We start from the raw sequence: 24,673 nt of genomic DNA on the forward strand, positions 1-24,673 counted from the left end.
ACAGAGGGGACACGTGTTGATGTATAGAAGACATGAAAAAGTGGATTTTGCATAATAAGTGACCTTTAAGCTGACTGGATTCATCTCTATTTAGGAGTTTGTGTGACCTTTGGGAGTTTTCTTTTAAACACCCCAATGTGTTACAGATAAAAAAAACTCTAACCTGGCCTTAACTGCATGTGTACTGCATATATCACCTATATCCCAATAAACAAATAAAAAACTGTTCAAACCTTCTTCATGGTTTTTAGAAAGCCTCATCCATGTGCTATGCTGAGTAAGGGGACATCTTAAAAGCTAAGCGGAAATTGGAAAGGTTTATCTCAGTTTGAACATGTTAAAAAGGGGAAACCGTTTTGCTGAATCCAATCACATGTTTCTTTTCATTTTTCTTTTATATATTGGAACCCGCACTTCAAGCCCAGCTCTGCACTAAAAGCACAGAGCAGGCATGAAATCATGGCACAGAAACAGAAATGTATAGTTTAACTTGGCTCCTCTGACGGACTTATTCTACAGCTTCCTCTCCTGGGCAATATGTGAGGTTGTTAATGTTAAAACAACTCCTACCAGCCCTACACCACCTATTACTCGACACAAACCAATGTATTCAGGATAGATATTTAGCTGTGCATTATCGACTCCCTGAAAACATATTAATGTATTCATGTGATTGTAAAACTGCGGCAGTTTCAAAGCTAGACTGAACAAACTTTTCTTAATGAAACAAAGACCCGTCGCTGCTAGTCGAGCATTTCTTATAATATGGCAAGTGCTGGATTATTAAAAGTGATAGAAACTACAAGTTATTCCTACAAAGGTCAATTAGTTGTGGGTTTAAACCTCAATAAACGAGACATGGCTGGCCCTTTTCCCAGCTAATTCTTGATGAAGTGACACAGCTATTAATACACTCGACGGCACATAAACTGAGAAATTAGTCATATTGGATTTACTAACATATTGTTTGCCAACACTGGAGTAAGGTCATTGTTGGATTAAAAGCGGCATTAGACAGTTCCCCATGACATGTTGAACTAGAAATATCCCTCTTACTGTTATGTAAAAGATGTGCTTGGTTAAAGAAGTGAAGAATGGTTTAAAGTGTGTATGTTTCGTTGACCTGAGTGACACACCCTCCACATCACCAGCAACTAATGAAGTTTTGTGTGGAAATGAAAAAGTGAGTCAATACTTTTCAACAGGAAACTTCTTTAAAAGGCTTAACAAATATCAAAATGCTGTTTTTCCATGGATGCTACTTTATGTAACTTGTATTGCAATGCAGAATGTATTCCTGATGGCTGCTGGGGTCAGTCTTGTTCTGTCTTTTTTTCCAGTCAGAAGATGCTGCAAATTTCCATTAGGAAATGGAAATGGAGAGCAGCTTCTTCCCTCAATGGGAACAATGGAATTCTCTATATTCCATGTTCAACACAAACCACAGCGTCTTAAATTACTATAAACACAGAAACATGTAAAAGCTGTCTGCTTTAAAGTCATTTACAAATCTGAACTAGACAGAAAAGTCTTATAAACCGTGTTAAGTACATTTCATAGTGTACCCCGTACTCAAACATGAAACTATTTCTTTTTTTTCTCCCTCTCTCCTACAGTGTCCTACAGTAATTTCTTCATCTCCACAATGAAGTTCTTGTGTGCTACTGTCTGAGAGAAGCCGCAGAAATGCTTTGGCGCAGGAGCTGGAGACGTCATGGATTCCTGAGTGTGTGGCTTTGCAGGAAAGCCCTGAGTCTCCGACATGGACCGGCTCCAGGTTTCCATGGCAAAGGCGCACAAACAGGAGGAAACACTGAGGGAATCCCGTTATTTTACAGCATTGAAGCATTATAAACACCCAGAGCGGGGAAGGAAGCCGCTCTTGATACACAAGTAATCCTTATAGAGCTCTAGGAAGGGGGACTTCATACCAGAAGCGCTGCTGTGGCTGCTGGGGCTGCGTGTTTCTCCAAAAGAAAAGGACATTTGCGCACAGCTGCTGTGTCGCAGCTTGAACTTTTTTAACACTTACAGAGGTTTTTCATCGACCTTCTTTCAACATCTTTTTTTAAACTGAAGAGAGCTACTTCTGCTTTGACTTTCAGCGGAAAGTATTTTTCCTTTTTATTTATTTTTTCGCTTTTTCTCCCAGATGTTTAGAGAGACTTGGAGGCTGGCACAGTACCACACCATGAGGTCGATGGATCAAGGTACTGCTGAAGTGTTGTGATTATCTGGTAATCAAACAATTTGATTTTTAATTGATAGAGTATCCCTGGAGTGTGTTATCTGCGATGATACGAGCTGTAATGTCATGTGTGAGGGATCTGTGTAACTGTTCATAGATACATGGGATGTTGATATTTGGGGAGAGAAGCTGCCGCGCGTTGGTGCGTGGGCATCCCCGGGAAACACCGAGATGCTGGAGGGGGGAGATACCAGAAGCATAATGGTAGTTATTAATATGGAAATAACTTTATTTTATCAGAGTAAAAGAGAAAGGCACTTTGGATATGGATGCAAAAAGACGTTTAATATAGACATGATGTCAACATTTAGAGTAAAAGATGACATGGGTTTGTAATAGGAAAACAAAAAGTCACATTTAAAGTCACCTGGGTGTGAGTATTATGTAACATTACATTTCGGTCCGCTTATGATTTTACTGTCTAAGAAGGTATTGGCCAAGGTTTAAAACTCTATAAGAATAATAACGGTGCAAAATATAAATCCAGGTTGTCTCTTAAAATTAAAAGAGTAAAAGTGCTTTCATTATTTTTAAGATGTATATCCTGTCCGATATGTTTTCTTCTGGTTTGCCACACGATTTCCATACTTCACCATTAAATCCCCAAAATGTAAATTTATTATTGGAGTTTAGTACGTCTGTATATTTTGCTGACTGAGCATGTATGCTACTCAAAGAGGAAGAAACGCCCTGGTGTGTGCTGCGTCGTGCGTAAAACTGGGGATTCCCTCAGGAGTGCATTTTTTTTATGAAGTGCAAAAAAAGTATCCACACGTTAACCGGTAAATATCATGAAATCCAATCCAGTCAGGGAACCTGGTTAATCCACCCAAGTACCCGTGTAAACTCACCTGAATCTCAACCCAGTTTGAATGGATGGTTGTAGGTCAGGTGATCCCTGCTGTGTCACTATCACGTGTCAGACACCCGGGGGCAGCACAGCCTGTCAAACCTCACAGGGATAACTTTGAACGGTGCTGGCAATTCATCTCCGCCAAGCTGTGTGTTTACTCTTCCTCGACGCATCAAAGCAGAGGCGTGATCAGACACACAGATGAACCCGACAACTCTGCACTGAGTGTGAAAACAGATCCGCCTTCATCTGAAAATAACGCGGCAGAAACAGGAAACCTGAACGCCTCACCTCCTGCAGGCTCACCGATGCATCATTTGACACTTGAACAGGTTCCCCAAACCCACCTCAGCGCTACACCTCCAACTTTGTCGCTTCGCCTGAACTCTGAGGAGTCGTGAGGAAAACACTGAGACAGATGACCTCTTTTTACGACGAGAAAGACTTGGAGGAAGATCTCAGTCGAGTGAACTGTCCTGATGAGGATTTGGAGTTTGAGTACTTGTTTGAATATGAACCACCTTGCAGCGACTTTGCTGCGGGAGATCAAGGTTTGTCCGGGGCTTTTTGTTGACAATCACTCCTTAATCTGTCTTGGTTATTCGAGACTCATAATGAATGTGTGGCCTGAGGCTTATTCATGTGGCTAAAAATAAAAACAGGAAGTACATTTGACAGTCTACTGGGTAATGGTTCGCAGAAAATGTCAACATGAAGAGTTTGTTTCAGCTGAAGAATGTGTGTGTTTTTCTTTCAAAAGTTAAAATAACACGATCTTTGTCAACAGGTGAAGTTGTCTGTGTGGTTCAAAAAGCTTCACTTGTGTTGAAATGATTGAGAAACATTGCTGTATTGGAAAATGGGAAATATATCTGCAACACTGACGATTTGCAAACATGTGGTTTGTAACGATTTCCCCTCTTACCTCCCCTGCAGATGACCCCAACCTCACACCTCACAAAATCTTCAATCCTGAGTCTGAGCAGGTGTACCCCCTGCAGGAGGCCTCGCCGTACGGCCTCAAGTCCTGCAGCCCCTCCTACATCGACCACAACATCACAGAGGTTCTCTCGGGATATGAGAACCAGGAGGCCCGACACTACCTGGACAGCACCCGGCCTGCAGGCCTGGCCCTGAGCCCCCGCATCGAGATCACCCCGTCCCGCGAGCACTACAACTATGTCCGGGATTCCCTGCAGAACCAGAACCTGAACATCAGCCCCCGACCCACCCTCACCGTGCCGGGCCATGACAGCCTCACCTACCGAGAGCCTCAGTGCCTGAGTCCCGCTAGCAGCAACTCCTCCACCAGCTGGCACTCTGAGAGCTACTCCCCCTGGACGTCCCCCTGTGTGTCCCCCAGCAGCGGCCAGAACCCCGGAGACCTGTGCCCCAGATTACAGAACATCCACACTGGCTCCCCCCGTACCTCCCCGGGAACCTCGCCCCGCACCAGCCTAGCGGAGGACGGCTGCCTGGGGGCCCGCTCGCCCTCCTCCAGACCCAGCTCCCGCTCCACCTCCCCGCAGGGCAAACGCACCTACGACATGTACAGGAACCCGGGCCTGGTCCTGGGGCACCGCTCCCGCAGCCCCTCTCCCCACAGCGGCCATGAAGATCACAACATAAGCGCCCACTATACACACAGCAGCCTGGCCGAGGCCATGAATGGTTTTGGCCCCGGTCAGCAAGGCCTCATGCCCACTAAAATAGTCAAGACGTCCAACCAGGTTTACACTCTGTACCCAGAGAACCACGCAGAAGGGAACTACCTGGTCTCCTGCGACCAGGACTTAAAAACCACAGAGCCTTTCTTTGTTATCCCCCCAATCTGGTCCAAGCCGCTGGTTTCCAGCATCCGCAGGTAAATCAGGATGAATGCCGGGTCAAAAGAAACATTCCCATCTTCCAAGCTGCATAACACTATTGATTTCCATGATTTATATTCTTTTTTGTATCCCTATTCTTTAGCATCCCTGTGGCTTCTCTCCCTCCTCTGGAATGGCCGATGCCCAGACGCACGGACCAGTATGAACTCCTCATCGAGGTGCAGCCCAAACCGCACCACAGGGCTCACTATGAGACGGAGGGAAGCAGGGGGGCGGTCAAAGCCCCCACAGGAGGACATACTGTTGTGCAGGTACGACCAAAAACTGGATTCAATGCATAAAAGTACTTGATATCCTTTATATATATATATATATATATATATATATATAAAGTGTTGAATGGCCATATGAAAGGATGCTGTGAGGCTTGTCCATTACATTACAGTAGCCTTCCAGTGTGTGAGCCTCAGGCAGCGCTGTGTAATGGTATTTCCACTCATTATGCACTCAGTGGTGGTGGTGCTATTGCCCAGGGCCAGCTGTATGAAAATGACTTTATGTGAGTTACTCTGGCTCATCTCATAACTCCTTTCCTATTTCAAAACTGTCTAAAACAAATCATACAGCACGCTCTCACCCCAGACATATGACACAATGTTAACCACCCAGTAGCCTCGTGAAAACCCTCACAACTGAACTCAGGTCAGTGAGCGACACAAGCTTTTTTTCTTCTGCTTTGCTGCTTAAAATAGTTTTCTGTTGTGCGCCCGCGCCCCCGCCCCCGCCCCCGCCCCTGTGTTTATTTTAACCACACAGACAGGTCTGTGTTCATGTTGTCCGTGACTTCCTCTTACACACTGGTTTGTTGACTGCGTGGGTCTCATATTAGGAAGCGGACTCAAAGTGTTGAAACACTCTCTCGACGCGTGTAAAAGCAAATGAATAGTGCCTGTGGTTAGGATAATTGTAGATCAGGAAATGTGCTAATATTACTCTCACAGTCACAACATTTAAAATTAAACACAGCATGTTGTACGCTGCATGGTCCAAGAATAGGTTCTCTGTGTTACTGTGGCTGTTTTGTTGGATATAGTTAAGACATGGGGGAATAGAAGCTTCTCCTGCATCTTTTCCATTTTCTGTCCATCCCAAAAGCCTCACCCTGAGGTCAGTTCTGCCCGGTTTGCCCGGCCAATCAGATGGTCAGGCTTGAGTAGCCACGGCCGCCCTCCTCCACCTCATCTTTCCCTTCCTCCTCTCCTCCTTCACTCCTTATGTTTTTCCTTCTTCATCCCTCTTTCTCGCTCTGAGCCCCGTACCCTCCACTTTACTTTTCCTACGCTGCTTTCTGTCATGACTCACTGCTCCTGCACTGCCATGACAACGGGCCGACTGCTCACATGGCCTGTTGAGTGTTTGCAGGCAGCTTCCTCTCTCTGTGTGTGTGTGTGTGTGTGTGTCTGTGTCTGTGTGTGTGTGTGTGTGTGTGTGCTACCTGGATATGGAGCCACATGCTCATTCATGTTGCCATAGTTCCTGCTCACATCCAGCAGCTGCTGTGAAGCCTGTCAGCTACATCCACTCAGATAATCATTTCTGAAATGTGATTGATGTACACGCTGTTTGTAGTTTTTCTAACTACATTAAAGCAACATAATGTAGATTTCAGTACTTTTGTGGTTTAGTGCCCTCAAAGTTATAGATTGCTAATCTCTTATACACATCTTTCGTAAATATGGAAAGCATCTGTTAAGATTACATTACTTATATTTCAAAAACCGCAACGACGTTGATAAAATAGCAACATTTTTAGCATGTGCAACAAGACAAGACATTGCAAGTTAGCTCAAATTGCTAACCTGGTTCAAAAGCTTGCCCACCTGGCTCTGGTTCATACAGGCCTGAAACCACCCCCCCCCCCACAATTTATTGCCACTGTCCTAGCGATGTAAAGATTAATAAACACCAACACTCACCTGGTGCTCTTCCAGTCTTAGCATAACGGCTAACTGGGCTAACTGAGCTAACTAGCCGATAGCGGCTTCTGTTAGCTGCAGTTTGCGGTTACTGTACTTTAGCAACAAGTAGAGCTTTCTGACCATCAGGAACCTCTGTAAATAAGACATTTGAGGTAGAGAAGCCGAAATACATCAGAGAGAAGACCAGACACTTTTATTTCTATAAAATATGAGCTTGTTACAGCAAATATCAACTTAGTACCATAAAGTGTTACGTAATTTGACATAGCACAAGATCAAGCGTTTGGAATATTTTAAATCTGTTATTTAAGGTAAAATTGTGCTGCTTTTAAAACAAGCAGTCTTAATGGGATTAATAGAATAAAATGGCAAATGAAGTAGACTTACATTTAAATAACCTGTGCTTACTGCAGCAACCTTTTCTATATTTAGAATACACCTCTTAAAAAAAATAGTTCCCTGTTGTGTTTGTGCCACACTTCTGCAACCAGTTGAGGGTTATATTCAGTGATAAAGGTTATGCGCTACACTGTTTGCACAAAAACCAGCATTTAGATGCAAGCTGATGCTTTGTGGTTTTTGCAGGTTTCCTCAGGTGGCACTTTCAGGTTAAAAGTAACATCTCTCTCACCTCCTATCTGGCTCTATATCTATCACCAGCTCACAGCTTCACCTATCTGATTATTTTAATACTAAATGTGTTTTTCAGGTTGAATGATCAGGACCCCTGCTAAATACTTTACTCAGTTAGGAAAGTACTAGATCACAAGGATATATGAAGTGGCTCTCTGCTGGTTCCTCTTCAAGGCTGCAGAAAGGAGACTCGTGCTTTTCCACGTGGGTCTGACACTGATTAGCCACCTCTGGGGAAACAACATGTGGAAAGCAAGAGTTGGAACACAGCCAGTTTAAAGCAACTTGAACATTTCCTTCGTACTGTATCTCTGTTTCATCGCCTTGTAGCGGACGCTTTTTAGTGATTTATGATTGTTTTTAATGTCTGCAGTTACATGGCTACAGAGGCAAGGAGCCACTTGGCCTGCAGATCTTCATTGGTACAGCAGATGAGCGCATCCTCAAGCCGCACGCCTTTTATCAAGTGCACCGCATCACTGGGAAGACGGTTACCACCACCAGTTATGAGAAGGTTATCCACGGCACCAAAGTCCTTGAGATCCCACTGGAGCCAAAGAACAACATGAAAGCAATGTGAGAATACAATCATTTGATTTCTGAATATTTTCCACTCAAACTCCTTTTTCTTTGTCTGTTTTTCTTACAAATATATGCCTTTCTTGCAGAATCGACTGTGCAGGGATCCTGAAGCTCAGGAACGCCGACATCGAGCTGAGGAAGGGCGAGACGGACGTCGGTCGGAAAAACACGCGTGTTCGTCTTGTGTTTCGTGTGCACATACCTCAACCCGGAGGACAGCACGTCTCTCTCCAAGTGGCCTCGCATCCCATCGAGTGCTGTAAGCAGCGTCACATTAAACACTTTAAATATATGCTTTTTTAACCTGATCTTTAATAAAATAGTTGAATACAGTGAAGGCTTTATGGATTCCCTATGTATGCTTCCTGCTGATGTTTTTATCAGTTAACAAAACTTTATAAACATCATAAAAAAAGGAACCTGAACTCAAATGAGTCCGGAGTCCTGCACACAGAGATGTCTTTATGAAATCATGGCTTCTATCCAATTGGTGGGCGCTGCATGTTTCTGTGTGTGCGCTGTAGTAAAGTGTGTGTTTGGGTACATCAGTGCGTGTGTACACAGTGTTATTAAAGCACCTGGTGTAATCAAATCTCAAACAAGAAGGTCCTTTTATCTCGCCTTGACTAACACCCTAGTCAAGGCGAGATAGCTTGGGTGCAATATGCTCGTGTCATTGTAAAAAATCATGACGCATATGATATCATTTTAGAATTGGCGTTTCCCATCTGTTTCCCGATCACAGAAAAAGGACAGAACAATGGTAATAACCTGTTGAGATGAACACTGTCACGTGTAGAGTTTATACAGTGACACATCTGTCAGGCCTGATGAGGGTGTCTGTGTTGTCTCCGCTCGTGGTGCAGTAAGGCCAGAAAATCCCGTTCAAAGGTCACAGGGTTGTTTGTCGACACCTCAGCTCGCCTCAGTGAGTGTGGAGTTTCAGCTGAACTAATGGGTGATAATAACATGAGAGAGTAACACTGACATTAACCCCTCAACATACCCGTTCCTTGAAATAGAAAATAAATAGTTGTGTGCATCGTTTTATGCACATTTCACAAAAAATCATACATATTTGGCATCTTCAGACACTTCCCTTGAGAATGTACAAAATGTAACTGCATAGCACGACTTTACTTAATATCTTTCAGCATTTTAATCTTCACTACAGTAGGAAGTATTTGTTGCCGAATTGGGTTATCAGATTGCATCAGACTGTTAGTTGTTCCTGTTATTTAGCTGTGCAGCACTTCACTGTAAACCAAAGCGGCCTCCAGTGTAACCTCTCCTAAATTGTGATTGGATAGAAAGTGATTGCTGTGATCTTTGAATGACTGAGCAGCAGCTTTTTATTGTAAAACTAAATGACACTTCTTGTTAAAACCTTTATTTTTCTCCTGTTACATCAAATACAGAGCTTTCAAAAGAGATGTTGCATGTTTTTTTTCACGGTAGTTTAGGGCGAGTCATCTTTAGACTGCTTTTAAAGATTTACAGTCATCGATTGATAGTTCTGTCTCAGAAAAGTCAAAGATATTCTGTTTTTAATGATTAAAAGTAAGGGATATACTCACATTGGATTGGTTTTTCTGAGGGTTTTTCACTATTTTTATATAAAGAATTGCTGAAACAATGAATGAAATCAAATAGTTTCCAATTATTCTTCTGTCAATTCATTACTTTACTGTGGTTGAGTAGAGAATAGCAGCAATTCTCCCATTTGATGAATTAAACTGATGATTTTCTGCATCCTTTTCACTATTTTTGCTTTAAAAACGTGTCTGAAACAATAAATGAAATCAAATTGTTGCCAATTGTCTAATTCAAGATGCAAGATTCAAAGGTTTTATTGTCATATTCACAAAGCTACAGTGTAGCAATGAAATTATTCTGACCTGAGCTCCTCCAACAATGCAACATATATAATAAAATACAAAAATACAAAATAAAAAGTAGTGCAAAAAGTCTATATACATGTCAATAGAATATGGGATATATACAAGAACAGAATATGAAATTAATTCATTTCTGTATGCAGTTTAATGCTAGTTAAGGTGCTTAATGGTCTCTTTATGCGAGTGTGTGTGACAGCAGATAGTCAGTAAATGTAACCCCCACCCCTCCCCCTCTGTGTCCCTGTAGCCCAGCGCTCGGCTCATGAGCTTCCCATGGTGGAGAAGCAGGACCTGGACAGCTGCTCCGTGCTCGGAGGCCAGCAGATGATCCTGACCGGGCAGAACTTCAGCTCCGATTCCAAGGTCATCTTCTTGGAGAAAACCCAGGGTGAGTGCCATCAAATCCCATCATCGCATTTTCCCACGGGAGATAGTCATTTCCCATTCTCAAATAACGGATTTTAATTGTTCTTTTGGTAACAATAAAGACATACGTTGCCGGGAAATCTATGACTGAGTCTATAAAACCTTTACGGTCTATGCATCTGTTAGTTCTGCTATTACACAACGCATTGTCACAGTAACACCACAACAGTAAGTGATAACAATGACTCATTGTCACTCTGCGTTCACCTTTTAACCAGTATCATTGTATAGAATGGAGACATATGAGCTTTTTGCATGATTGAAATGATAACACGGCTGCCTCGCTTCCTTTCGCAATTCTTCTTCCTCCCTGAGTGCCGTGATGTCTTATCTCTGCGCAGATGGGGCCTTTTGTCATGTGATTAATAGTTATGTGTCACATGACGTATCGTATGACAATCCTGGTTGACACTGAAATGATTCATTTTTATAAATGGCATTGAAATCCATTTCCTTTGAACTAATATTTGGTTCTGTGGAAGGACAGTTGTGTTAACATACTTAAATGACTCACTGACTCCACTGCTGTCTGAGAGCTTAGTTTTCTCCTGTTGTCCTTGGTTAAAATGACACGTTCCCAAATGTTTTTATATCGGTATAAAGTTTTATTTTATGTTAGTGCCAATATACTTTTATACTACATTTTTCCATGAGAAAAGAAATATGATCATTCTCAATAGGTTTTGGGTTTTATTCAAATGTATAGCATCTGTTGTCTACTGGGGTCAATTTTGTAAAATCAACCAACATTTCTTCCTTTTCTAACTCAGAGATTTAGCATACATGAAATCTATTGACCATACATTTAAAAAAGAAGAGTAAAACTTGTGGTTATAAGTAAGAAAAAAGTTGCCTTAAAAGGTGTAACATAGATTTGGGGGATAATTTATACATTTTATGCTTTGTAAAAAGGGAGGAAACACAGGGGTTAAAGCAGGCGCTCCACAGGCTACCCCAGCCTCTTTTCTCCGAGGGTTCCCTGGCCCTGCGTTACGACACTCCACAGTAATGGATAGTACGACAGAGACGGAAAAATAGATCTTACGAGCAGGGATTGCCATTGTTTTGGAGGGTTTCTGTATGACACAAAGCTCTGGAGCAGTGCAGCTGTGAAATCCCTCTGGATGAGAGACAGCTGCCTCTGGCCGGAGCTCCTCTGGCTGATGTGCTCCGACAGGGAGGGTTTTTTTACGGAGAGAAGGAAACCTTCTTCCGCCAAATCGAGACTGCTCGGGCTTTCTCTCCTTTCCACCTCCAGGGAAAACCAGAATCGGGGTATCCCTGAGAGTAGACTTTCAACAAAACAAACACAAACGCCAAGAAAGCAAGAGTCATCACACTTTGTAAGACGTGGAGAGAGTTGATCATAAAAAATAAAGTTTAGGAAAAAACGTTGGCAAGATGTTTGGAATCCCCCCTTTCTCCTGCTGACTCACATACGCCATGTGTTTTTAATTTGACACAGGGCTTCCCACCTACGCTAACATTCAGACAGAACTCCCTGCAGCACATGTCGTGTCATGTGTCAGGGCATATGGAGTTTATATTTAACGGGACATTAGCCTTTCTACTTTTCTACCTAAATGGCAGCTCTAATGTCATCTGAAGAGGTTTACTGTAACAATACATTAACTATAATCGTTAAAGAGCAGAAGCAGAGCAAAGCCTGCACTTCTCATCACGTCCCTGCTAGTGTTACGTTCCTGTCAGCGCTGCAGTGGAGAGCACACGGGTGTGAATAAAGTTGTGTTTTGGCTACACCTGCAGAGCATCTCCACCTTTTCGTGTACTTAATGGTGTCAGAAAAATTAAAGGGGCCCTATTGTGCTCACTTTCAGGTTCATTTTTGTATGTAGTGTCTCTACTGTGACATGTCTCCATGCTTTAATGTTCAAAAAGGTCTTTTCTTTCCTCATACTGCCTGTGCTGCAGCACCTCTCTTCACCCTCTGTCTGAAACCAGAGCCCAGTCTCTCTCTCACACACACACACACACACACACACACACACACACACACACACACGCACACACACACACTCACACTCACACTCACACTGACACTGACACTCACACTCACACACACTCATTCTGCGTGCAGACCTATATCAAATAGTAGCATATCAACCTGTATTCCTTATCAAACAGGACTTCCACCATATCACACATCCTGGCACAGATGATAGAGAATGGCTTAATGTTTTAAAAAAAACAACCACTTGATGACAAGAAAATTACATAAGCCTACCGCCTGCGAAACAATATATTACATCATATCGCTGTATACTTGCGTATCTACTTACGTGAGCCTACCATAGGTGATGAAAACATATTACACCTTATCGCTGTGAATGAACAAACTGTTCTCAAGATTGTACATGTTTTCAAAAAACCAAAGTGTTCTCATTAATAACATCTCCTTGTGCATGCTATTCGAAAGAACAATTTTAACAATTTATACCTTTGAAAACGGATGGGTACATGGATGCTTAAGTGACACATATGACCATCTGGTACATCTTGAAACATTCAACCTTACATATACTCTTTTCTCTCTTCTCTTCTTTCTAGACGGACAGCAAATCTGGGAAATGGAAGCAACAGTAGACAAAGACAAGAGCCAGCCCGTATGTATTAGAAACGTGATATGTTGAATAATTGCATAATACCTGTAAAACAGACCAGTTGTCATGCTTGATTCAAATTATAGGTCAGTTTCAGGCTATAACAGAGCATTGTCTTGTCTTGCAGAGTATGCTGTTTGTGGAGGTGCCGTCCTACCAGGACTCCTCTGTCTGCCATCCTGTCAAAGTCAACTTTTACGTCATCAATGGCAAGAGGAAGCGCAGTCAGCCTCAGCACTTCGCTTACACACCACTGGCATGTAAGAATGCTGCTCAGCCTCTTTGTGGCGTATACCAGGGTTGGGAGGGTTAATTAAAAAATGTATCCTGTTACAATTACTAGCTTTCTATGAAAATGTAACCTAATCTAAGTATCACCATATAAAAGTAACCACATTCCCTCTGTTGCTTTTTCCAATAACCCAAATATCAATATATAATTTCTATTTCTATTCTATATTATTTGTATTACTTGCACTATTTTAACTATTTTGTCTGTTTTATTATGTTGCACCGTTGGAGGAGCCTGTGACCTAAGATCTTCATTGACATATCTACACTGTAGCTATGTACAAATGACAATGAAAGCCTTGAATCTTGAATATCAAATACAATGCTTTCTACTTCCTCACAGCTCCTTCCATCAAGACGGAGCCCCTGGATGAGTATGAAGCGGACCACATGGGTTTTGCCATGCCTCAGATCCTGGGTCTATCCCCTCATTCCTACTACCACACCCCCCGCAGCGCGCTCCACCCGGACAGCGGCCTGGTCTCCAGCCTGGCCTCCTGCCAGCGCCTCAGCTCCAGCCTCCCCACCCAGGACGCTCGCTTCCAGCAGCAGAGCCCGGCCATCGTGTTCTCCCGCGGGGGGAAGAGTGTGAGTGGCAGCCCCAGCCTCTACCAGCAGAGCGGGGGGATGCTGCCGGACCCCCACCGCTCGGTGCTGGTCCACACGGGCTCCTCTGTGGGGCCCATCAGTGTTGGCCAGCCCTCCATCATCCAGTTCTCCCCCACCAACCACCAGGTGCTTCGGGGAGGAGACCCTGATCCACAGGAGATCATCTACTGCGACGGCTACTCCCCACAAGCAGCAGCAACCGCACACTCCCCCACTCCCCCCCAGGTGCCCCAGCCTCAGCATTACTCCACCGTGATCCAGCAGCAGCCATTGGTGCAGAAAGGGCAGCAGAAAGGAAGAGATCCACCCGGCACGGGGCAGATGGACGCTGACGGGCAGCGGAGGGTGACGGTGAAAGAGGAGAACCTGGACCAGGCCTACCTAGATGATGGTGAGTGTAAGTTCATGCTTTTATACTCTGTGCGAGTGGTGTGGTGTGTGTGTGTGTGTGTGTGTGTGTGTTTATGAGAGGTGGAAGAAGTACTTGAGTAAAAGTAGAAGTACCAGAGTGTAAGAATACTCTGTTACAAGTAAAAGTCCTGCATTCAAAATGTTACTGTGAAAGTACAAAAGTATAAGCATCAAAAGACACTTAAAGTACCAAAAGTAGAAGTACTTATTATGCAGATTGGCCAATTACAGAATAATGTAAATGATATGTTTTGGTTGTAATTATTGATGCATTAGAGTGTTATTAAAGCTGGGAAAGGTGCAGCTTAAGCATCATTCAACTAAATCTGCAAAGTAAATAAAGGTATTCAATAAAGTTAGTGGAGTAAATATACATAATGTACCTCTGAATGCAGTGGGGTAGAAGTACAAAGTAGCAATTGAAGTAAAGTACAAGTACCTCAACATTTTACTTAAGAAGTGTGATTACTTTACACCTCTGGTCTTTATCAGTGAAGGCAGACAAGTGATGGATCTGCTCAGTTCCTTTTTTGACGCGCCATCAGAGATTTGACGATTCCTAAGAACAATTCAAGGATATTTACAATAAGATCTGCGTGCTATAGTATCCCTCTGAACAAAGCAAAAAGAAAAAGGCCCCGTACTGTTAAAACAATCCTCCCTAGGAGGTGTAATTATGTTCCACTCAAGGTGGAAATAACAGGGATTATGAGTCATGTGTTTATACTTACTCTTGTCAACCCCATTACCCTCTGACAGAATTAATGTCAGGCCACATCCAGCAGGAGGTTGGACGTCTTCCTCACTTTGGAGTTAAAGGTTCTCCAAACTGTATTGTTTTACAGTAAAATCACTGTGTGTGGTCAGGTGAGGTAAATGCAGGTTGAGGTTGTCATCGCGTTGCTCCGTTCAGCAGCGTTCACTCTGTCGGTCGCAGGGGTTCGTCTGGCAGCTCCACACATCAGGAAATTAGCTTTTTTCTTTCTCGCATTAAAGACAGAGCAAGGGGAGAAGAAAAATGTCGCTCTCCTGACCGCCTGGACATGTTGACACTGTTATGAAGTTAAAAAACAACCTCCATGGCAACCATTGTCAAACAGTGGAACGGGCTGCCTGGGAGAGCTGGGGAAAGCCTCTTTGTTTGTTATAGTTGGCCCGGGGCTTCTCCTTGGCCTTACGCCCCTCGATTTAGTGAGGGGAACCCACCAGAGGATTAGATTTTTTTCCGACCACTGGATTCTGCCAATCTGGCACTAGAAATTCCTATTTGCAGCTGCTCCCCTTCAGAAATCAGATCTGATCCCTGTAAGATTGTGTGTGTGTGTGTGTGTGTGTGTGTGTGTGTGTGTGTGTGTGTGTGTGTGTGTGTGTGTGTGTGTGTGTGTGTGGTGTGTGTGTGTGTGTGTGTGTGTGTGTGTGTGTGTGTGTGTGTGTGTGTGTGTGTGTGTGTGTGTGTGTGTGTGTGTGTGTGTGTGTGTGTGTGTGTGTGTGTGTGTGTGTGTGTGTGTGTGGTGTGTGTGTGTGTGTGTGTGTGTGTGTTGTGTGTGTTGTGTGTGTGTGTGTGTTGTGTAGTGTGTATTGTGTTTGTGTGTAGTGTGTGTGTGTGTGTGTGTGTGTAGTGTGTGTGTGTGTGTGTGTGTGTGTGTGTATTGTGTGTGTGTGTTGTGTGTGTGTGTGTGTGTGTGTGTGTGTGTGTGTGTGTGTCCCCACCAGTCAGAGGAACAGGCAAACTGGGCCTCCTGTTTGATCCTCCCACCATCAAAAGTTGATGACGGCCAGTCTGCTTCCCAGAGTGCCTCTGCATCTTTTTTCAATTTCAGATTTTATTTTAAATAGCACATTACCCTCTCTCTGGAAATCTCATAAAAATCATATTGCAGAATTAGCAGTTACTTCGCATTAATTGCCTTTTTTATCCAAGAACTGCAGGCGATTTTATTATCTTAAGCTACAATATGATGATTGCCACATCTATAATTCCATATTTGTAATTTCTAATGCATGAAAGGGGCCCTATTATACATATTTTCAGGTTCATAGTTGTACTTTGTGCCACTTCTTTGACATTTTCCATGCTTTGATGTTCAAAAAGCTCTTTATTTCACCTCTTTTCGCCCTCTGTCTGAAACCAGAGCCCAGTCTGCTCTGATTGGTTAAATGGCCGGCTCTGTTGTGATTGGTCAACCGCTTAGAGATGTCCCGCCCCTTAGCAAATCACATACAATTGGTTCCAGCCCCTGTTTATTCTCTTAAAGGTGATAATCCGCCCACCCACATCATGGTAGCATGTCATTAACGAGGAAAAAGTCGGGACTTCCCGATATTCAAAACATTTTATAAAACAAATGGTGAGAAGATAAGAGGTGTCAAAAAAATCCCCTCCGTGTTTGCCTGCAAAGGTGTCGAAATATGATCCTGACCACAAAATAATCATTCAAGTTGGGAGCATCAAACAGTTTTTCACCAAAGTGAGATGTCAACATTACTCATCGAGACATGTGTTTCAGTGTGTAGTCATTTTAGACAGAAGGGGGATGCCACATCCTGGTATCGTCACAGTGTTGTGGTCGATAACTGTCACATCTGAACATGCCTTAAGTGTGTCAACTTGAGTGAAGAGTGTTAAATGAAAGTCAGGTATTTTCATTTTGGTGCCAAGACTCCCACACAAACAGTGTATATCATCATGCCTCACACAAATTCCCATGCCTCATGTTGGTGAGAAATAAATTCAACTATCTATATATCAAACTTAAAAAAAGATACCTGTATGAGCCTGCCTTACCGTTAGACTACAACGGTCTAGAATGTCTCACAGATTTCACTGCATGCCACATCGTTTGTGAAAACAGTAAAAGAGCCACTGGACTAGTCTACAAAGGCAGAGAGTGACATATTTAGTGGGTCTGGAATAAAGCCCGGAGGCAGTGGAGCAGGTGAAATTGTTCCAGCAGGTAGAGATCAGTGCAGGAGAGATAAAGCACACAGCAACAGCCTGCTGGCCACGCATTAGTCTCAGCTCACTTACAACCCATTTGAAAGGCTTGATCAAATACTCTTTGCCGTATCCAGACGGTGCTACAACCGAGTGATGAGCGCACGACGACTGCTTTGTTGTCGTTTCATTTACAGTGTACGAGTAATTCAAGTTTTGTATTGATCAGCCTCTTAAAAATATTCTAAAGCATTTTTCTAAAGCCTGTCCAAGTGTAGGATTCATCAGTATCTGTGATTGTTCCCTCACTCCATACTGTGAAGTGATCTTCTTTCAAATGCAATTTCACTATAGGACAAGGAGGTCAAAGTCCATTCTTCATTTACAACTAAACAGACAGTCTGCAGCCACACTACAGGCTCTGTGATGTTGCACTTAGCCACAGCGGTGCTTTGAGCTAATGCTTACATGCTGATAATATTCACCATACCTTGTTCACCTTCTCTGTTTAGCATGTTAGCAAGCACACATGAGTTAATTAGCACAAAACAGAGAATACAGTTAAGATAGATGGGAATATCCTTAGTTTTAAACCAAAGTATTAGATACATTGAAATGTTGACCTGTACTGTAGATGGTGGCACTAAAAGGAAATCGCCAGTTGATCACAAGAATTCATCCTGAGAAAAACATTAATGTCTTCCAAGACTTCAGTAAAAAGAAAACTGAAATGTCAACCTCAAGGCTAGATAGAAGACATTTCAGAGTCTTATTTAGGTCATTCAAATGAATCGTCTGTGGACCATGAAAATCTGTACAAAATGTCATGGCAATTATTTTTATAATAATTTAGATATGTTATGTAATGAACCAGGTAACCAACCAACCAAGACATTGCCATCCCCAAAGCCATGATGCTAGCATGAGTAGCGAAACATTTATTCAAAAGCTCATTTGAAGTAGTCTAGGTAAATAAAATATTTCAAGCACATTTTCTCTGTGGAAAATGATCTCTTTGTGTTTCCCTACTCAGTGTTGCTAATCTACGTGAGTTCATTTTGTTAGAAAACATGGTCAAATTATAAATACCTAGTTTACTGAGACTGATTTGAATGTGAGAATAAGTGTATACACATAGAGGCTGAAATGTTCATTGAAATCATATAAGAAAGGATTGGTGAAAAATAGGAACAACAATGGCAACCAATAACTTTTGCACTGTACAAAGGAGTGTGTGTAAGCATTGTTCGAAGGCAGACAATGAAAGATGTGAGCGCTGACACACCGGATTTGTGGTTAAGTTGTTGGTTAGCTTTCAGTCCACTCACTCTACTTTCTCTTTCCTCTCTATGGTTTTCAGCTTCACGCTGTCGTTACGATCCCTCATCAGACATGAATGTACTTTACACCCTTCTACACACAAAAGCTGTTTGTACTCTGTATTAACATGCAAATGCTTGCAGACAGACAAACACACACATTGAAGGTCGCGGCAGGCAGTGTGCAGAGAGTCAGCTACTGTACAGGGTGTCTCTCCTCTCACAGTCGGTAAACAGTGCAGCTCATTGGTGCAGAACTCAGGAGCCAGACACTCACCTATTGAACAGACCGAGTGTTCCCCGGCCTCAAATAGCCGCTCCGTGCCAACCCTTCATTAGATTCAGTAAAGCCCCAGTGTATGTTGCCCCAGTGCGGCGCTCATGCTGCTTCTCTAAGCTTGTTTTATGCTCAGGAAAAATTCTGTGGCACCGTTGGGGATATGAACGTTTCTTTAAGGCATTAGGTGTCAGAGGGAATTCCACTACAGACTAAAATAAACACGGACGCTGATGTTGTGACGACAGCATAGCACCCAGTTTGGCTGCTCCCGCAGTTTTGCAAACCCTCAGATGCTGCTCCGGCTATAAACTGTGCTCAGTGTGTTGAGCTGCTGTAACGGGTTGTTTCTCTTTCACATCTGCAAATAATCAGATAGGAAAAAAAAAATTGGTTTGTTGGCTCGAAAAGGATATCTGTTTCATCGCTTAGTTAGATTTCACAACACTTCACTGCAGTTGCGGCTGCTACTTCATCTCTTCAGTCATAAATAATATGTTCCATCCATTGATTTCTTTGCTTTTATTTACACATCCAAGCTGCTAGTCTTTAAAACATTTTTGCGGCTAACTGTTCCCCCCAATCTATCATCTGTTCAGAGAGATGGTGTGTGGGGGAGATTGTGTCTGATATCGTTTTACATGGGTTTTAATAGTCGCACCCTTTGCCTTAGCTACTATGTAAATCAACGCTTTTAATAGAACTAACACAAGCCCTTACTGTCTAAAGTTATGCTAGCTCTAGAATAAAAATGTTCCAAGTTAGCATTTAGCAACATTCAGTTGTGTGTACTACTGTTCTCTGGCTCATCTTATTATCTTAGTATTTTCTCATCTTTCATCCTGTTGAGTTGTAGGGAATGGTTTGACTTATTAACCCCCTTACTAACAGATGAGAATATCAATACCAATATCTTTTAATTGATTATGAGGCTACAACCGATTAGCAGCCAATTAGCTTTGCTAAGCTTAGCAATACTGGAACCTGAAAAAGAGCATAGTTGACCATACAAAGGCTAATCAAATGTATATCCCAGCACTTCATAAGCTAACTTATCGAGACATTATTTCTTATTTGTCTTTTTATTTTTTTTAATGAGTAGAGTTAGTCGGTTTGCCACAATTTCTAGTCTTAAAGGGCCCATGTCATGCTTTTCCGGTTATTACCCGTCCCCTTGTGTGTTATGAAGGTTTTTATGCATGTAAACGGTGTGCAGAGTCACAAACCCTCAAAGTACACCCTGTAGCGAGTAAAACTCTAACACAGAAAATACCTCCCCAAAACGCCTCGTTGGAGATACGTCATTGTCCATTTGATTCTTCCATTTCGTTCCGGGTACGGCATGGTGTCAAGCCGTACCCGGAACGAAATGGACCAATCCGTGGAGCCGTTACGTTACATCCGCGGAGCCGTTACGTTAAGCCCCCGCTTATTGGTCCAAATTGACCAATCCACGGACTTCCTCACACACACATCTGTGTGCAGGGAGCAGGCAGCTCAGCTGATTTCTCCTCCCTGGCTGCAGGCTGATAACAGACAGTTGGGATCGCGGCGAAATTCTCTCTGCAGACCCATTCTCACAGCGTTTATCAACCTTTTTCTTACTCAATATCAAGCCACACTTATTGTTTTTACTTCGGCTGTGACTTTGTGTGTGCTCAGGATGAGTTTGGCTGTGTTTCGCTATGTATCCTAAACAAACGGAGCTCAGCGCGATTCACAACGTCCCGACCAATCAGAGCACACTGTGCTCACAGGGAGGGTGGGGGCTGGAGCTATTGGAGCTACAACGAGCCGTTAAAGGCAGAGAGTGAAATTCAGTGAATACACGTAGTTTACAGAGATGCTGTATGAGAAACCAATGTGAGTTTGGAAAATTGCACAATATAAGTATATTCTAGTAGACCTCAACAATGGAATTATGATCAGTGGAAATGGCCATGACATGGGCCCTTTAATGCGACACTGAGCTAACTGGCTGCTAGCTTTAGCTTCATATTAAGCTTACTGAGAGTTGTAATCTTCTCATTTGATCCTGGCAAATAAGTGTAACAGGAACAACATGATTTTATAAAGAATGACACAACAAAATCATGGCAAAATGTTTAGACTAATAACTTTTTTTACAAATAGCTCAAGTACTAGCTGAATGACCAATGCTGATTTTCACATATTAACATGTTTTTACAATACTATTTTAAGTTGAATAACCCTATTCAACCAAAGTTGTTTTTTAGCTTGTTGTAACCATGGTTATAATATCACAGACAAAAATGCTCCGTAATTTCTTGGTTACAGTCAAAAAGTTATTTTGGCCCACTTTGAAATACCTATATTACTCATCGACCCTAATGAGTTCCCCGAGGCAGAGTGGACACACACTATAATGTCTGAGAGCGCCAGTGTACACACAGCAGGCTCCCAGGCTCAGATGAACCCAGCAGCTACACACACACTGAATATCTGCAGAGGTGACATGTCACACATACCTGCCATTATTTTTTAACCTAATGCAGAACTACTCGTGGGACTTTTTAAAAAACAGAGGTGAGCAAACACAGGTAGTAACACTTCCTCTTCATGTTACCGCTTAGATATCAGGGGTCATTTCCGCACATACACAGCAAAGCTTTAAATAGTAACATGGTGGCAAAGATTGAGAATGTCAATACTGTAATGTAATATTTGATCTTTTATTGAATTGCATTCGACAGGCTTCACGCCCCCCTTTGCACATAGTGAATCTATTTTTAGAACCATGACAGCGAAAGTTTCCATTTCAACCCCCTTCCTCTTCTATTGGTGTATACACACACACTTTAATCATCCCAGCAACAGGGAGGAACGGCCCTTACATACAGTAGTTCCACCTCTAGTGGTTACTCAACATTATTGCAGCATTTATCTGCCTTCCATCAATGCCTTGCAGAAAGATGTCAATGGAACCAAAATGCTTCTCTGTCAATCGAATTTCAGGATCAATTTAACTTTGTGTTTTTATTAACAATAATTTGAAATGTTATTGTGAATCAATTGTATTGATCCTGTCATTGTCTAACATGTCTCTTTTTGTTTGCTTTACAGTGAATGAGATCATAAGAAAGGATCTGACGGGCGTTCAGGCGAGAGGGCAGACATAGAGGCAGGAAGTGACAACACTCCCCCCCCCTCCTCGACACACACACACACGGTCTTCAACCTTCCAGTGAGGTGACGCACATCCACAAACAATCAGACCTTCTCTTCCTCCTTTTCTGTACCCATAGAGATACAAATATCAGCTGCTGTGTTTGCTTTGGATTTTTTTATTTTCCTGCAATAAACAGTTTCATTTGGCAAGAATTTATTTTGACTCACAACGTCTGCCACCCAGCAGGTTTCCAGCAAACCGATGAAAAACAACAGGCGAACTACTTCATATTTTATTTAATTTTACAGAGAAATAAAGAGACAACATGTGGGGAATTAAATGTCTCCCCTTAATTGCCTTAGCCATTCTGTCCAGGCAATAAACACCTGATTGCCTCCTACATGTTGGCCTGATACTAGTGAATGACTCTCATGTAGCAGCTGTTATACATTTGTAGTAAACTAGTTGGTAAACAGCTTCAATTCATACCAAAAACGATATAACAAATCACTTTTGCTAAAAAAACCTTTTCATTCTTCTTGCACAAAGTGTGTATTTAATCTGTGTGTAACTCAATATGCAGTTTTACATGGAAACATTGTCCAAAGCTTACATGCTGATCATCTCATTTTAAGTGCAGTTTTCTAATGGAAGTGAAGCGCACACTGCCTTAACCATAAACAAATGAAATATTGTGACACCTCCTAGTATGCACTGTTTTTAAAAACAGGGGGTCAATGTTATAACTTTTTTATATAATATTTGTGAATAATGTGCCAATTTATATGCGTAAAATATATATTGCATTATATTCAGGTTATAATGCCAAAGTGGCTTCACAGGGGCCTGTCATGCTACAGCAATAGCTTGTAGCATAACTTTTTGTAATGGTTTATATGCTTTAGTTCATTAGTTTTCAGTCTTGCATAGACATTGATTTTAAAAGCTGGCTAATGCAAGCTAAAGTGAGCAACTTTATTGTGTCTATTTGTATTGCTCATCAGTTGAAAGCAAGATATCCCAAAGCTTATACTGAGTGTATTGTTTTGTGTATAGTTGAAATTTGAGTCTACCCATAATGACAGTTGCTGTATTCAGAAGCTTTAATCTTGCCAATGTAAAGAGCTTTCATATTTTCTGTAATCGTCATTATACTTTATACACACTGTACTCACAGGAGGGAAGCGGTGTGTATAAATCATGGGCTAATACAGCTTGGTTTGATTTAAAATAAAAGTGTATTTTAATAGAATATTTTTCTAAGATTTCACTGAGTGAATTGGAGTACATTGAAAGTGCCAAGTGCAATTTTTTTTTATTGTAAAAAAATGTTGAAAATGAAGTAAAGCATATACAAATGTAATTTTAAAAAGAAGTTAAATTGTAGGACTGAATCTAATTTTTTTAAATATTTGATATGGACCTATTCGATAGAAAAATAAAATGAGAATTTATTTTGTAATATTATTAAAGCTTATATTGATCTATTCATGATATTTCTTATTGAGCCAGTGCATTTGACATTTCTTGAATGTAATCTATATTAAATCCCCTTTTCTGTAAATATGACATACAAATTGTGTTGCCTTAAAGTTTCAGTAGACGCAAATAGAAGTAAATTGTTGTCTTTCAAGTATTTTCCATGTTTTTCTGTTAATAACATACACAATGTTGTCGTTATCATCATATGGTTTGTCTGTTCTATTACAATGTAAAAGGTTTTCCCTAAAACTTTCACTTTAATAGTTTTTATTTTTCTTTAGTCATTTGTTATTATAATTGTATAGTCTTTAGAGAAATCATTGTTAATGATAACTTTTTTTAATACCGTTTTATTTGATGTGTTCATAGTTGTCATGTATTGGTTTCATTTTGAGTCTACTGGACTTCGTGCCTTCTTAAAAAATCTCTGTTTTATGCTATTTTTGTATCCGTAAAAAGTAGCAATAAATAATAACCATATACATCACGATTGTCCTTGTTTCAATGGGGCCCCAAGGAAGAAATGTGTGGGAGAGAAAACTCCCTCTTTTAGCCTTTGCAGACCATTTACATGCACAGAAACCATTATAACACACTACAGGAAAGGGAAAACCCCAAAAAGCATAATAGGTCCCCTTTTTTTATTTATCTTTCCCCAGCATTGACTCTCATGAATGCATGAATATTTAACATGCATTCAGGTCCTGAGCCCAGAACATTAGACGATTTCAGATAATAGAGAGTGTGTGTGCAGCTCAGAGGTGTCTCTTCACTCTCTATGCTCATGAGAGGAACATTGAAATATAGCAGACCCACAGTAGACACTGACTCATCACAAGCTTCTGAGCAGACAGACTAAGGGAAAAATCAACATGTTTCTTTATAATTTATATAATTTGACATAAAAAAAATGAACTTAAAAGTTTAAATTGGTTACATTATGTGCTATTTACATAAACACACATATCCGTGTACAGTAGGCACACAGTTTCAAACTGCCCATTCCTTCCCTTTAATAACAAACAACAACTAAAAGGGGACTCTCATGCCCGGAGGCTGCAGTTGCCATGGAGACGGCTTGTTTGGGATGAGGTCTCTGTGAATGAACCCTGTGTTCAGGAAGTCTCTTGTATGACATCACCACGGGCTA

At 41.8% G+C, this 24,673-nt stretch overlaps 1 protein-coding gene across 3 annotated transcripts; it reads left to right on the forward strand.

Moving 5' to 3' along the window:
- Positions 1-1,762: 1,762 nt before the first annotated feature.
- nfatc2a (nuclear factor of activated T cells 2a) lies at positions 1,763-24,013 on the forward strand. Of its 3 annotated transcripts, none has more exons than XM_034131823.1 (10): positions 1,763-2,210; positions 4,038-4,965; positions 5,073-5,241; positions 7,916-8,118; positions 8,211-8,383; positions 10,270-10,410; positions 13,017-13,072; positions 13,197-13,329; positions 13,704-14,366; positions 21,996-24,013. In XM_034131823.1, the coding sequence occupies exons 1-10, from the start codon at positions 2,153-2,155 to the stop codon at positions 22,049-22,051; spliced, it is 2,580 nt and encodes an 859-aa protein (XP_033987714.1). In that variant the 5' UTR covers positions 1,763-2,152; the 3' UTR covers positions 22,052-24,013. The 3 variants fall into 3 exon arrangements, with proteins under 3 accessions (XP_033987714.1, XP_033987712.1, XP_033987713.1); XM_034131821.1 differs by lacking the exon at positions 1,763-2,210 and adding an exon at positions 3,224-3,652; XM_034131822.1 differs by lacking the exon at positions 1,763-2,210 and adding an exon at positions 3,225-3,652 and having other exon boundaries at positions 13,704-14,360.
- The last annotated feature ends 660 nt before the right edge of the window (positions 24,014-24,673 follow it).

The sequence above is a fragment of the Trematomus bernacchii genome, unplaced genomic scaffold (genome assembly GCF_902827165.1).
Source record: "Trematomus bernacchii unplaced genomic scaffold, fTreBer1.1, whole genome shotgun sequence".
Taxonomy (NCBI): domain Eukaryota; kingdom Metazoa; phylum Chordata; class Actinopteri; order Perciformes; family Nototheniidae; genus Trematomus; species Trematomus bernacchii.